Source organism: Capsicum annuum, chromosome 11 (genome assembly GCF_002878395.1).
Source record: "Capsicum annuum cultivar UCD-10X-F1 chromosome 11, UCD10Xv1.1, whole genome shotgun sequence".
In the NCBI taxonomy this organism is placed as follows: Eukaryota; Viridiplantae; Streptophyta; class Magnoliopsida; order Solanales; family Solanaceae; genus Capsicum; species Capsicum annuum.
In genome coordinates this window covers 9508160-9523268 of record NC_061121.1, presented here as the reverse complement: position 1 = coordinate 9523268, position 15109 = coordinate 9508160, and the positions used below count along the sequence as shown (strand labels likewise).

The following is a 15109-nucleotide window of genomic DNA, read 5'->3' as shown; positions in this document are numbered from 1 at the left end:
CAAAAAGAATTGAAGTTCTATGCTTTCTCCATTTCAAAATACTTGTCACAATTTCTTTTTGGAGTCAAACGATATGAACTTTGATCAATATTTTAAGATGTATTTTTTTTTTTATAATTCTTGAATATCAAAATTAAAATTTTGAAATATTGAAGCAATATAATCAAATTCAGTTTCAAAATAAGTCAATTGGTTCTCTCGAAATGAAAGGTGAAAACTATTTTGAAACAAAAGAAGAAAGTAAGTGAAAGTCCCGAAAACTAAAAAAGTGATCCAAGCCCTCTTTTGAAAACTTAAAAATATTTAAAAATCTAATTTTTAAAATTTAATTAAATTTCACAGTCAAACAAATATTCAAAAATAAATCTTTAAAATCTAGTTTCAAAATCTATTTTCAAATGTCAGCTAAACACCAAGGCCAAAAAAGGAAAAAACACTAAAGATTCTTAAAAACAGATGCTAATGAAACAAAAAACCAGCCAACTTTACATTTTCCGATGCCAATAAAACCAAAAACACTGATCATAGCAGTGTAGTTTTCCAGAAAAGCTGTAAATTCTAATTTTTCTTTCTCCAATTTTTCTTTGATGAATGAGTTAATTTATCGTTTTAATCTTGTGGGGTTCTTTAATTTGTGCAGAAAATCTTGTAAAAAAAACAAAGATGAAATCTGGAAAAAGTCATCATGAGGAAGAAGAAGAGAATGAGTATGATGTTGGTTCTAACAGAGATGCTACACCTTCCATTAACAGTACCAAAGGTTTGTTGAATATTTTTGACGTAAGTGTTTGTGTAGTTTTTTTTTTATTATTATTGATAATGGTGGTGTCTCAGCTAACTTTCACCACCTCGAATAATTTCACGGGATACCTTATGGTCACCAGGGAAGAATCACCTAGTATTTATTAGTCGTGTAGTTTTTTTTTTTTTGAATAATTGTGGTGTCCCCAGCTTTCATGCATCTCGACTAATCCAGGAAAGAATCACCTAGTGATTGTTAATTGTGTAGTTTTTTTTTTGTTTTATTTTTATAATCGTGGCGTCCACACTAACTTTTGTGCATCTCGACTAATTTCACAGGATACATGCCATGGCGAGGGAAGAATCACCTAGTGTTTATTAGTTGTGTAGTTTTATGGTAGAATTTTACCGCAAGAAAGACTTTTTTTGAGGTGGATTTTGAAGTGTGAATAGAAATTCTGAAAATTTTGATGTTAGTGTTAGTGTAGTTCTATGGTTAAATTTTGTGCTAGAAAGTAATTTTTTTTAGGTGGATGTTGTAGTGTGAATTGAAATTTTTAATATTTTGGTGGTAGTGTTTGTGTAGTTTTATGGTAGAATTTTGTGCAAGTAAAGCCTTTCTTTTAGGAGGATTTTGAAGTGTGAATCGAAATTCTGAAAATTTTGATGGTAGTGTTTCTGTAGTTTTATCGTAGTAGTTTAGTGCAAGAAAGCATTTTTTTTAGATGGATTTTGAAGTGTGAATAGAAAATCTGAGAATTTTGATTTTGAAGGTTAGTAGGTTGTCGAGTGCATTGCTTTCCTGGTCCTGGAGTATTCCTCAACAAATGGGAAAAGGAAAGCGATAAAGGGAAAGAAAAAGATCTTATGTTGACCAATCAATAGGGGCTTCATACTCCCTTTACAGATGGAGATCAATTAAGGACTTGGACATTGGTGCAAAAGAGTGGGGCTATGATTTTCCAATGCAAGAATAGTCTAAATTCAGTCGGTTATGATGGCTGAAAGAGATAATAGGGGATTTACAAGATGATGCATTTATTTCATTACGACTTTATCTTTAGAATTTTTAACTATTGTCAGATTTGCTTAAAATTCCTGAAGACAAAGCTTTCTGTCTATCTCTAGATTTCAGACGTTGAGAAATTTGATGCCCCAGACTGAGCAAAAACAAGATAACGCGTCATTCTTCTTAGAGGTACATTTTAGAAAGAAAACTTTTACATTCTTCTCCTTTAAATTTTAGATTTATTGGCTTCTTTTGATGTTTGTATGCAGGTAATTCAGTACGTACAGTATTTACAGGAGACAGTACAGAAGTATGAAGGATCGAATAAACCTTTGAGCTCGGCGCCTTCAAAACTTATGCCATGGGGAAATTATGTACCTATTTTTATAACATCTCTGTTCTCATCATAACTTTTTTGGTTGTGAACTTTTGAAATGGACTCTCTAGCGCTTAGCTGTGGGTAATATTTATTCCTCTAACCGAAAGTAGTCAAGTACTCTTGGTTCAGTTTGTTAAGATATTATGTAATTCAAATCAATTAGTAATGATTTGATTAGGATTCTGACTGTAAAATTATACACTTGCCGAAATTGCTCAATGAAAAAACATAGGATCTTATATGGAATGGTATTCCCATTTTTACTGACAGGTAATGCAGTATTGTTTTAACAGACAGAAGTTCCAGAATAATTCAGAGCTGATCTTTACAGTGTTACTTGTAAAAGACACATTTAGCTCTAGACTAACTACCACACTCCACATAATTGCATCCATTCTCTGCAAAACGGTCTTAAGTCAAGTCGAAATGGAAAGAAAACTCCCTGTCTTGCATTCTTCCCCCCATCCCCACCCACCCCACCCACACACGCAGAAACACGCACCACTCTCTGATGACCATTGATGTGCATGTAATTTCAGGTCATTTACTGGTATTTTGTTGATGTTGTTGTTCCTTAATTGCACTGCTTTCGTATTAGTTGCATGTTTTCTTCACTACCATTTTTCCTTTTACATTACTCCTTTGTGCAGTTTCACTTGAGCTAAGGGTCTTTCGGAAACAGCCTGTTTACCTTCACAATGTAGGGTTAAGGTATGTGTATTCTCTACCCTCCCTTGACCCCACTTTGTGGAATTTCACTGGGTATGTTGTTGTCGTTGTGCTCGCATTTTATGGTTTCATTATTTTTTATATTTCCATTACATATATGATGGTGTTCGTGGTTTCAGAAGATTGGTCTATATTTTGCATGCATCTGATATATCCCTAAATATTCCTTTCTGGTGTTGGCCGTTAGACCTGCAAGATTATGACATATCCCATGCCTTCCACTTTACTCTCTCTTCCAAATGTAAAGTTCCATTGATGCAACTTAGGTTATACAAGGGGACTGCTATTTAGGCAATTATAACTCCATAGGTGCAACATAAATAGTGCTATTAACTACCTAAATTGTGTGTGCATCTTGGTGAAGTGCATGACTATATATACTTCAAAATGGAAACAATATGTGTTTACTGTTTAGTCATAAATTTGTGGCTACTTTTGAAATCCTTAAGCGAAACAGTCAGTGGCGTGCACAGAGTTTTCCTGCAAACCCTCAAGCCTTGAAGAATGGTACTGACGCAGGACCAACATTTTCTGGATGGTTTGATGAGAATATGCAAGAAAATCAAAACAATCCACTTGAATCTCATCCTGGTGTGGATGTTTCCTATAGATCAATGGATATAGAAAAGGATGTAGTTAGCAGTCCATTCGCAACATCGAAGCCTATTCCGACCACTATGCCAGTCCCTGTTCAAAGCCATAGTGCCTTCTCTGACTTGCTACCCACACATGCTTCTGATGAATGTCCCAGCGCCGCTAATGCGCTGAATAATCAGGAGTTCATGATAAAAGACGGAACAATTAGTATTTCAAATACTTACTCTAAAGCGTGAGTAAAGTTTCTCTAGTTAATGAGTCGTAGTTTTTGTATGCCAAAAAACTTTTGTGCTTCACATTACTAGTTAATCTATATTCTAGCACAATAGCCAGAAATACCACTTATATTCTCTTCTTTATACTTGAATATTGAAATATGTGAAGCTGAGTTGTCATTAGAATCTTAAAGTGAAAAGGATAATATCTATAGCATTCTCTTAACCTCATACGCAACAATTTTGGACATATGTATGCAGAGTTGTTAAGTCGGGAATCCTTTATTCATGACTACTTATGCTAGATTTAGAGTTGTTCAAGAGAATAATTACTGCTTCATACCTCTTACATTTGCGGCAACTTTTCTTGAGATTCATGTCGCGATGAATGTTTGCAATGTAATCTTTGGCCAAGTCATCTAATGATATCAATGTATTATTTCTGCGGGCTGACCTTTGATGATTCGTTTGCTTTTACTCAGGTTACTGGATTCGTTTACACAAGCGCTAGAGACTTCCGGTCTTGATCTTTCACAGACCACTCTCTCAGTGCAGATTAAGATAGGGAAGCAGCCATTTAAGGGAATGGGCTTGGGGCCATCTGTTTCTAAGGTATGAAGTGTTTTCCCACTTCTTTAAAATGAGAAGCAAACGTAGTTGGTAACCACAAGAATATGTAGTCATTCACGAGCGTGCTCCCTTTAGGTTAATTTGGGAAATCACCGTATTTAGCTGACCAACGCTATTCACTTTTCACTCTAGGATACAGAAAATCCTCCACCTGCGGGCGATCAATTTATGGAGGAATTTCAGGACACAAACAATGATGAAGAGTTGGAGTAAGCTCAAAAGAGGCTGAAGAAATAGATGCGACTATAGCATGGCAATACCAGGTCTAATCAACTCAAGTTTGCATCAGCTCCGCCTAAATCATCAGTTGAGTATATAGCCATGTAGGTTTTATCAAATCCAAATATTTATTGCGTGTTCTAGCAATGTTTTCTTCTGTCATCTTCCCTGTCTGTAGTTAAAAACAAAATCTACATGCTCCGAGTCTAAAGTCAAAACTTATATTTAGAAGCGCATGTTGGTATGCTAAGTTATGCTACAAATTTCTTGTTTTAAGCCATGTATCTCTCTGTCGATGCTAGTAAGTTTTGGAATTTAATCTAATGTATGTCAATGTAGAATGTAAGTTGGTTCACATTAGTAGGCATACCTTGTAATGTTTAGTTCAAAACTAGAAATTAAACGGTCAATAGTTCTTGTTTGATTTTAAAACTTAATCTCGATAGATGTTTAACAGTGGAATGTCCTCCACAAAATATGGTAGCTTGACTTAATAGAATGTCAGTGGGGAACGCCAAAGTAGCTGAGGCACTAATAAGGCTCGCAGTTGCTTCAAACAAGGCAACCTAGATCATGAAATTTTGTTAACAACATCATAGAATGTTGGTTTTTCATACCCTTTGGAAGGAAATAACCAGCTTTCCCCACAATGAAGTTTGCATTGTCTCGTCAACTTACAAACAACATATCCTGTGTATTTCTCACAAGTGGGGTTTGAGAAGGATAGAGTGTACGCATACCTTATCCCTACCTCACTATCAATAAATCACTATTTTACCATTGAATTTCTCACTAAAAAATGCTTAGTGGCTATTCTCACAGATATTTTTATTGAATTAGTGGGAAAAGAAAAAATAGTAGTGTTTTTATTAGAGTAAAAAATTAGGAAGCTTCTCAGTGTTCCTACCATGTATTTTTCCAGTGAGCTGGTTTGAGTTTGGGGGAACTGGGTGGGAAAATTATGTTTGATAACACAAATTTCCACTAATAGTGCCTCTTTAACTTACTGGGATGAAAATTTTTAGGGGTTGAATAATCCTAACATCTCCTCCTTGATGTTAAAGTAGTTGATAGGATGGATGAATCGGTGCAATAAAATGCCTCATAGAGGAAAAACATCCCCTAGAAAAAAAATTGGGAGAAGACTTTTCGGGGATTATTTCGCTGCGGGAGTTGGTTCCTAGAGTTAGAATCTTGATCATTTGGGGATTTTTGTAGTGAACCACATGAAACAATTTGTATTTTTTCTAAAGCTAGATCAAATCCAGAAACAATTAAGACTCCATCTGTACGGATATCTCAGAGAGAACGGCAAGGCTTTTATCTCCTTGTGGCAACATTGTATTAGTAAACTTTAGCAGCTTCATAGTACTTAACACAAACAAGGTCGTTGCAATGATTTGAATGGTAATTATCTCTGATCTTGTGTCAGAATAATAATGTTGAAGTGTGAGTCGTAAATATTTGTGTTGAATTCCTAAGTTCTTTAACATAGTAGGAATTTATGGTGGATGAGAAAAAATAACACCCTAATAAAATACAGTCATCATTGAATATTGGCGTTTTCAGTATAATTAAAATATGTATTATCATGGTAATATATTAAAGTGATATTCACGAATTCAAGATCATATTCTTACTTTTATAAAGCTAAACCTTAACCATAGTTCCAAGTTGTGTAGGAGATTGGGGGGAGTTTGTAGAGAATAATTTATTATTGTAGATTCTTTACCTTTTAGTATACCCCTTGTATACGGCCTACATTTTGGCCATGTTTATGATTGATAATACGTTTATTTGTTCCAAAAAAAAAAGACAAAAAAAATAATCATGTAATAGTACAAACATGAATCAAATATGGATAAAAGCCAAAGCATCAACACATTATTATAGGTTTATGATAACATGATGTATACAACAACATATAAAAATAATAATAGTAAAAGAGTTACAAAATTTTAGGTTTTATGAAATATTATTAAAACATAAGATCGCTTTGTTCAGTAATTTAGGGTGCGATTTTTGATTAATGCTCGCGTCATTTAGATCTCAATTTAAGCTTTATGTTGGGCTTCTTTTTCATTAATAGTCATATCAAATTGGATTAATAATTTGTAATTTCCCACCAACACTTCAGAAAGTTTGGAATTGTAAGCATAAATGCAAACTCTTGATGTAGAAAGGTATCACAAAAAAGAAAAAAGAGAAGAGTTATAATTGAATTATATAGGTCAATCTCAGCTAAGTCAACTCGACTCGAGGGTACAAATTCTTCAACAATAACATACCCAATGTAGTCACACAAAGTGGGGTCTTGGAGGGCCGAATGTACGTAGACCTTCCCTCTACTTCATAGGTGAGGTAGAGAAGTTTCCGATAGACCCTCGACTCAAGACAAAAATAGTCCATAATGGAAGTACAAAAGACAATAGATTGTAATAGAAATAACATATAGTAGTATAAATAGATAGTAACAGAAATCGAAGAACAAGGAACTATGAGAGTAGTCTTTTGACTTCTGTTAAGGACAACTAGATAATCCACTCCTACAGCTACTAGTATGGATGTACTCTTACCTACTAACCTTTTATTTTAATTTATGTCCTCCACACCTTCTTATCTAAGGTCATATCCTCGATAAGCTGTAATTACGTCATGTCTTTCCTAATCACCTCTCCCTAATAATTTTTCGGTCTACCTCTTTTGCATCCATCCATATTCAACATCTCACCTCTCCGCATTGGGGCATCCGTGCATCTTCTCATCTCAACCTTGCTTTCCGCATTTCATCTTCCATCGATGTTGCTTCCACTTTGTTTCAGATATCCTCATTTATTATCTTATCTCTCCTAGTATTCTTCAAATTTGGTATAATTAAAGAATAATGAGGATGATGATCTTGTGGGGTTGAATCTTTATATTTCCTTGAATGAGCAAACATTATCAATTGCACACTACGGAGTAAAACCAAAAAGATTGTAACTAATAGCCATATCCTTGATCGAGTTGTCGAGCTTTAATTGTTAAACCTCTAAGTTTTCCAGGTTTTCTATTTCTAAACAAATTTAATACCATAGTTAGCCAACTTCTTCTACTAAATAAGAAAGAAAATATATATAAAGCACATGTTTTAGTAGCACGTTTGAAAGAAGAAACAAATTTCCCACCCCTAATAAGTGAGGCAAAACCTTGAAGATCACGGTTAAAATTGTGGCAGAAATAGAAAACGTGGAAAGCTTTAAGGTTTAAGCTTTAACTTGATCAAGGCTATGGTTATACAATATTTTTGGTTTTACTCAACAGTATGCAAATAATAATATTTGTTTATACTAGGAAATATCAAGTTTCAACCCAAAGGATCATTCTCATTATTCTTCACTTTTACCAAACTTGAAGAATACTATGAGAGGTAGGATAAAAAATGGGAATATCCGAGACAAGATAGGAGAGACTTCGATGGAGGACAAGATGTGGAAAGCGAGGTTGAGATGATTCAAGCATGTGATGGGATGATGCGGAGGGGTGAAATGAGAGGCTGGCTATGGATGGATTCAAAATAAGTAGAGATAGATCGAAAAAATATTGGAGATAGGTGATTAGACTGGACATGGTGTAATTGTAGCTTATCAAGGACATGACCTTAGATAAGGTGTGGAGGATGCGAATTAGGATAGAAGGTTAGTAGGTAGGATTGTGTCCACACTACTAAGCAGGAATGCATTATCTAATGGTCCTTAATAGTAGTCATAGGACTACTCTCGTAGTTTCTTGTTCTTCGAATTTTGTTACTATCAATTTATACTACTATATTTTATGTTGTTTTGGTTACTATCTATTGTGTCTTGTACTAGTGGACTATTTTTGTCTTGAGCCGAGGGTCTATCGAAAACAACTTATCTACCTCGCCTCTAAGTAGAGGGGAAGTTCTCTTTACTTCTTCTCTTAAACTTCAAGTCAAAATCATACAAACAAAGTAAAACGGGGGAGTATGATATATTACTATTTCATCGATTAAAAGAATAGAAAACGTGAATGAATCAAAAGAGCATGGTCTAAAGTTGCCAATTATTCCCACTGGAACGTCCAAACTTTTTTTTCTCTCTCCACATTTAAATAAAATAAAAATTTTGAACAAAATATAGGGTTTTTACATACTTTTTCTTTCCGAAAAAATGATTCATCGAAATAATGAATCATCATTAATATTGATACATCTAAGATTGCTAATTACTCGATAGGAACAAATTTGATGATCCATTGATACGCGTTCTTTAAATTCACCTAAATGACTAGCAGAAAAATACAAATTGCTTCTTGGGTTTCATTACAAATATCCTCAAATGATCAAGATTCTAACTCTAGGAGAGAAATAATCTCCGAAAAGTCGTCTCCCATATTTTTTCCTAGGGGATGTATTTTCCTGTGTGAGACACTTTACTGAACCCATCTATTCCATTCTATCAACAACTTCAACATCAGAGAGGAGAAATTTAGGAATGTTTTAACCCTGAAAAAATTTCCTTTCGATAAGTTAAAAGAGGTTTTCCCTATACAACAAATCAGAGGGAATTTGTGTTATCAAACATAATTCTCCCACCCAGTTCCCACTAAACCAATTCACATTGGGAAAATGCATAGTGGGAACACTGGGAATCTTCCTAGATTTTTTTCTTATGAAAATACTATTATTTTTTTTCCCCGCTAATTCAATAAAAGTATCCGCAGGATTAGCCTCTGGACATTTTTTAGTGGGATATTCAATGGTAAAATTGTGATTTTTTATTAGTGAGGTAGGAACAAGGTATGCGTACACTCTACCCTTCCTAAACTCCACGTGTGAGAATACATAGGATATGTCGTTGTTGTAATTTGAAGAGATAATGCAAACTGCATTGTTGGGAAAATTGGTTTTTTCCTTCCAAGGGTATAAAAAGCTGGTATTCTATGATGTTGTTAACGAGATTCTCATGAAATTTAACTCTAGTCCCAATCTAGAGAAGTTGCTTCGCTTGAAACAAAAAGGATTGACAAGACAAAATTCGCAGATGTTTTAGCAACTGTGAGTCTTATTAGTGTCCCAGCTTCTTTGGAATTCCTAGTGATTTTGTGTTTAAGTCATGCTAGCGTACTTGTTGAGAACATTACTTTGTTAACAATTATTGAGGTTAAAGTTTTAAAATCAAACAAGAACTATCGTCCGTTAAGTTTCTAGTTTTGAATTAAACATTGCAAAGGTATGTCTACTAGTTTCAACCAACTTAGATTCTACATTGACATGCATTCGATTAAATTCCTAAAGTTACAAGCTTAGCGAGCAAGATACATGTCTTAAAACAAGAAATTTGTATCATAACATAGCATAACAACATGCGCTTCGAAATATAAAATTTGACTTCTAACTCGAAACATGTAGAATCTATTTGTAACTACAAACAAGGAAGATGATAGAAGAAAGCATTGCTAGAACATACAATAAATATTTGGATGAGATAAAAACTACATGGCTATATTCTCAAACTGATGATTTAGGCGAAGGTGATGCAAACTTGAGTTGATTAGACTTGGTATCGCCATGCTATAGTTGTATCTATTTCTTCAGCCTCTTTTCAACTCGCTCCAACTCTTCATCATTGTTTGTATCCTGAGATTCCTTCATAAATTGATCGCCAGCAGGTGGAGTATTTTTTGTATCCTAGAGTGAAATGTGTTGTGTTCAGGCATTTTAACCAAATCTAACAATAGTTAAACATTCTACTGATAAAGTCGTAATGAAATAAATGCATCATTGAGTATGTATAGAGATCCCGTTGCAACACAAAAATGATAAGGAAAAAAAACCACAGAACATACAAATGGAGATCAGTTGTTCATCAACACGACTTACGTCAGTGAAGAACAAGTGTATTTGCAATGGTACCAAGTGGTAGGTTCCCTAGCTTCTCCTTTCATACCAATATAGTAGTAGTAGTATAACTCTTGTAGTTCTTGCCCTACGATTTCTTCTACTATATATTGTTTCTTGTACTTTAATTAGCCAACTATTCTGTTGTAGTTACAATGTTCTTTTTTTTCAGGCTGAGGAACCTTTCAATGAAATAGTGCTTTTTCAACTCTCTCAAAATGGAATCTAAGGTAGGAGTATGGTTCGCGTACACTCTACCCTCCTCAGACCCCACTTGTGATGTTACATTGGGTACGTTGTTGTTGCTGCTGTTGCAGTGTCTTTCCAATTCAGAATCTACTGCTTAGAGTTACTTGATATCCATATCCAATATATTCCCAGAAGACTGGCAGCAATTCCTAATGGAATATTAAAGCTTGTCTATTTATATTTTTTCAATCATAAATGATATTTTATAAGTTTTGAGAAGCTTCCTTTGCTTTTTTAGAAGATTTTGCTGCTTTGCCTGTCAGTGAGTTTTTAAATCCTAACCGACTTCGTAGGTTTCCATTTTTTTGGCTTTGTCCTAGTCTACATTCTACAAGTATTAATATCATTTTCTTGCTCTCAATCCATCACTCTTTTTCATAAAAAATGAAACAATTGTAGACATTCTCATCTACCCTTTGGAGCCTAAATCATGACTGACTGAATTTAGACTATTTTTTGCACTGGAAAATCATAGCCCCACTCTCTTGCACCAATGTCCACGTCCTTAAATGATCTGCAATGTTATTTCTGTAAAGGGGGGATGAAGCCCCTATTGATTGGTCAACACAAGATTTTTTTCTTTCCCATTGTCGCGTTCCTGTTCCCACTTGTTGAGGATCACATATGCGCATGGAATGTGGAGGGGATTGCACTTGTTGTACAAAATATTCAAAGAAACCATTACTAGAACCCCATTGGAATTCAACCAAGATTCAGCCAAACGTAACTACTATGGCCAGGTGAGCTGAGAGGAAGATACTAGAAACTGAATGAAGTATATATATCAGATGACTTATAAGAAGTGCTCCCATGCTGAGATCCTTTGACTAGACAAAGCTTTCGTTTTCGCATATGGGATATTATGTGGGAGCTGGAAAATGTAATATGGCTGAGCTTTTTGAGTCTCTCTGCTCTTGAGCACCTCCACTTGAATGACATGATAAATGTTGCTTCATACCCTCATTGTAATTAACGCATTTTCAATCACGGAACATCTTTTGGGCTTTGAGTCATTCTGATTTTTGGTATTTTCTTAATAGCCTTTTGTTGCAGGCACCAGGTGAAGTACCAACGAGGCTTTCCTACGATCTTTATCGTGTCAAACATCTATGCATGTAGAGTATATATCTGTCCGACTCGGATGAGGTTTCATGTGTTCTTTGCTTGATAAGAAGTTTCCTGAATTAACAATCTATGGAAATTAAGGTTCTTTTTTCTCACTTTTTATTATGTAGGGACTTCTTATTTTCGTGCTCCTTAAATCATCAATAAGCTCAGAAGTCCGCTGACAATGATATACCACCTCTCGAATCTCTTGAAGTGGAACGCTTCTCAGATGTGACATTTAATCGCCTCAGGAAAGTTAAGCTAATGCAAACTAATGGCACAATCCCTGACAGACAGCTTATTAAGCTTCTGTTGGACAAGTCTCCTGAACTGGTGAGAATGCTAATTGAGCCATGTTTAGTTGAAGAATCTGCAACAGTCCAAATCTTCGCTGAGCTAATAAGATTTCAGCGGGCATCACCCAATGCAGAAGTGTATATAAGTTGGATAGGCATCCAAATCCCCGTCCTGTTTGCTTTTCACTTGGACGAATGTTTTCGGAAGTTGATGGAAATTGACAGAACTGAATGTGAATGCAGTACAGCTGTAGTATATGTTGGTTTAAAACCGTTAAAAGGGAAATAATGCAGGAATTCAATTCAAAAGCTAGCCGACTAAACAGAAATGGAGTTTAAAGAAGAGAATATGCAGAGAGGTTAATTATTTTCTTGTAAAGGCCGTGTCTTATTGATCATCAACTGGTTAACTTAAATAGTTGCTATTACACCTAAAAATAGGACAAAGAAACAACCTATTTCTACCAAAATTAAAATAACTAATTAGTTTCTTACCAAAGATAGGATTCCTAATTTAACTAGCATTTGTACGTTAAAAAGAAAAGCTGGAGAAAAAAGGAAAAACAGTCTGCATTCTTAAAGCAACTTTCAACACTCCTTGCTTTATGAAATGAAAACACCAATTCTTTGCCTTAGAAGCTCGAACTTGCTGACTGGAAGTGGCTTAGTGAACAGGTCTGCCAGCTAATTTTCAGACTTGCAGTAGATTAGAGTCACTTCTCCCTTTTGCTGCACTTCTCCCAAGAAATAAAGCTTGATGCTGAAATGTTTGGTCTTCCTATGAAACACCGGATTGTTTGAGATTGTAGTAGTTGCCTGGTTATCGACCAGAATGTCAATCATGTGAGCTACATGGAGTCCAACCATAGACACAAAGAAACACACACACTGGGAGATCCTACAACCGACATAAGCCATGTGAGCTACATGGACTCCAACGTACAATCCACGTTGGGGAGAGCCGTCCTATCCTTTCCATCGGAGTAGGACTATCGATATCAAATCCACACAACTAGTGATCACTATAAAAATCAGCCTCAGGCTCACTCCTACGGGGGCACGTAGTTCTAGGGAAGTAAGGTCGCTTTATACCTCCCACTTGATGCTAAAGATTTCTTCCGGACTTAGCTCAGATCATTTCAAAGACAATCCACAACAAAGCAATTTCAGTAATATATAAATATACATCAGGAGCCATCATGCTTCCCATCTATCAAAATCAACCACGTTGTGGATTTCTTTCACACTCGAGTTCAAAACAACTCCATTAAGACCAAAAGGTCAAATCATTCAAAATATCTCAAATATTCAACATCAACGTGCACACTTTCTCAAAAAAACACAATTTCTAATGGGGATTCACGACCCAAATATTAAAATCATGATAAATATCGTTCAAGATTCATGCTTTATATCTCCACACATGTAAATTCATCTTTAAAAATCATAAACATCAAGATTTCATAATAATCATCATAAGATCTGGGTTCATGCTTCAAATTCGTAAAAATCAAATAAAAATCATGTCTTTGTAAAGAAAATTACTTTTGGACACAAGAACGAAAGAGAGTTCTTGTTGAAAAACCCCACATACCTTAAATGATGAACTTTAGATCGATACTCGTTTTTGAGATGTTAATCATGCCTTTGAATGATTGTTCTTGGAGTTCTTGAACTAGGAACTTGGAATCTTGAATAAATTTGTAGAATTAATGATGAACTTTGGAGGTTCTTGAAGTTCTTGAACTAGGAACTTGGAATCTTGAATAAATTTGCAGAACTAATGGTGAACTTTGGAGGTTCTTGAAGTTCTTGAACTAGGAACTTGGAATCTTAAATAAATTTGCAGAATTAATGGTGAACTTTGGAGGTTCATGAAGTTGGATGTAGGAGCTTAGGAATTTCTTTTTGAGGGAATTTGATGAAATATAATATATAATGCTTCTAATAGGCTTTAATATAGGGTTTGGACGGATTTTGGGTGAGGGGGATGACCAAAACGCCCATAAAAATCAAATAATTCTCGAATCTGTCCTTTGGTGGACTGTTTTGATAGTCTAAAGTAGATCAACCATAACGTTTTACTCCGAATCCAAATTGGATGAAACCAATTTCATTAGAAAGAGGACTCTCATATCTTTCCATTGATATATAGTATCTCTCTCAGATCATTGTGTACGAGGAGTTATGTTCGTTTGAAGTTGACCAAAAATTCGCTTTTGATAGGCGGAAGTAGATCGACCATAACTTTTTGCTTCGATACACAAATTGGATGAAACCAATTTCATTAGAAAGAGGACTTGCAGAGCTTTCCGTTGATATATAGTAGATCACCCATATCATTATGTACAAGGAGTTATGATCATTTAAACTTGTAGAAAAAATACGTCAGGCCTCAGTACTTTTTCCTGCACGTTTTACTGTTCACTACTATTTACAGTTCGATCGGAATGTTCATAACTCGTCGCTCGGGTGTCCGTTTTGGATGATCCACATATAGTTGGAAATATTATTCGATACTCTACGCAATGATGGGTCATAATCTAAGACATTATGCATGGAAAATTTATAATTCATTCTAGAAGATAGAACTCAACACGTTTACGCACAAAATTTCAACAAAAAATTTCCTGGGGTATTACATTATCCCCCCCCCTTGGAAACATTCATCCTTGAATGTGCTAGATATGCTAAGATTAGATAGGGAATAGAGCATACAGCTGAAACCATTCGTTAGACTCATCACCACATCGTTTCTCACTCCGAATGCAATATAGAATGTATAAATTCAAGAAACTACAGCTGAACACATAATAAATGACAGCTTAACTGATGCAACTTTTATCAAAAGTGCAAGATTTAGGAAAGAACGGTACCTTCGTCTTGATCAGAGTTTGCGGAAAATAGGTGCGGGTACTTGAATCGCATATCCGCCTCAGCTTCCCAATTTTAAGGGGACTAAGCTTCCCAAATTTTGTAAGGACCAACATAACGGGGACTAAGCTTCCCATTCTTTCCGAATCTCTTCACCCCCTT

At 35.2% G+C, this 15109-nt stretch overlaps 1 protein-coding gene across 11 annotated transcripts; it reads left to right on the top strand.

Moving 5' to 3' along the window:
• The first annotated feature begins 338 nt into the window (after positions 1-338).
• Positions 339-12329, top strand: LOC107848178 (transcription factor BIM2). 11 transcript variants are annotated; one of them, XR_007047155.1, is made up of 10 exons: positions 340-551; positions 641-760; positions 1515-1939; positions 2020-2124; positions 2780-2840; positions 4153-4282; positions 4433-10442; positions 10594-10712; positions 11711-11816; positions 11906-12329. XR_007047155.1 is itself a non-coding variant. In XM_047399470.1 (6 exons), the coding sequence occupies exons 4-6, from the start codon at positions 2112-2114 to the stop codon at positions 3689-3691; spliced, it is 450 nt and encodes a 149-aa protein (XP_047255426.1). In that variant the 5' UTR covers positions 339-551; positions 641-760; positions 1870-1939; positions 2020-2111; the 3' UTR covers positions 3692-3727. The 11 variants fall into 11 exon arrangements, 3 of the variants coding, with proteins under 3 accessions (XP_047255426.1, XP_047255424.1, XP_047255425.1); XR_007047154.1 differs by having other exon boundaries at positions 2020-2840; positions 10594-10651; positions 11724-11816; XR_007047153.1 differs by having other exon boundaries at positions 2020-2840; positions 10594-10651.
• Positions 12330-15109: the final 2780 nt, after the last annotated feature.

Coding starts and splice junctions, on each gene's coding strand:
- LOC107848178 (XM_047399470.1), top strand. Junction 2,841..3,315: donor CTTCACAATGTAGGGTTAAG/GTATGTGTATTC, acceptor TAAGCGAAACAG/TCAGTGGCGTGCACAGAGTT.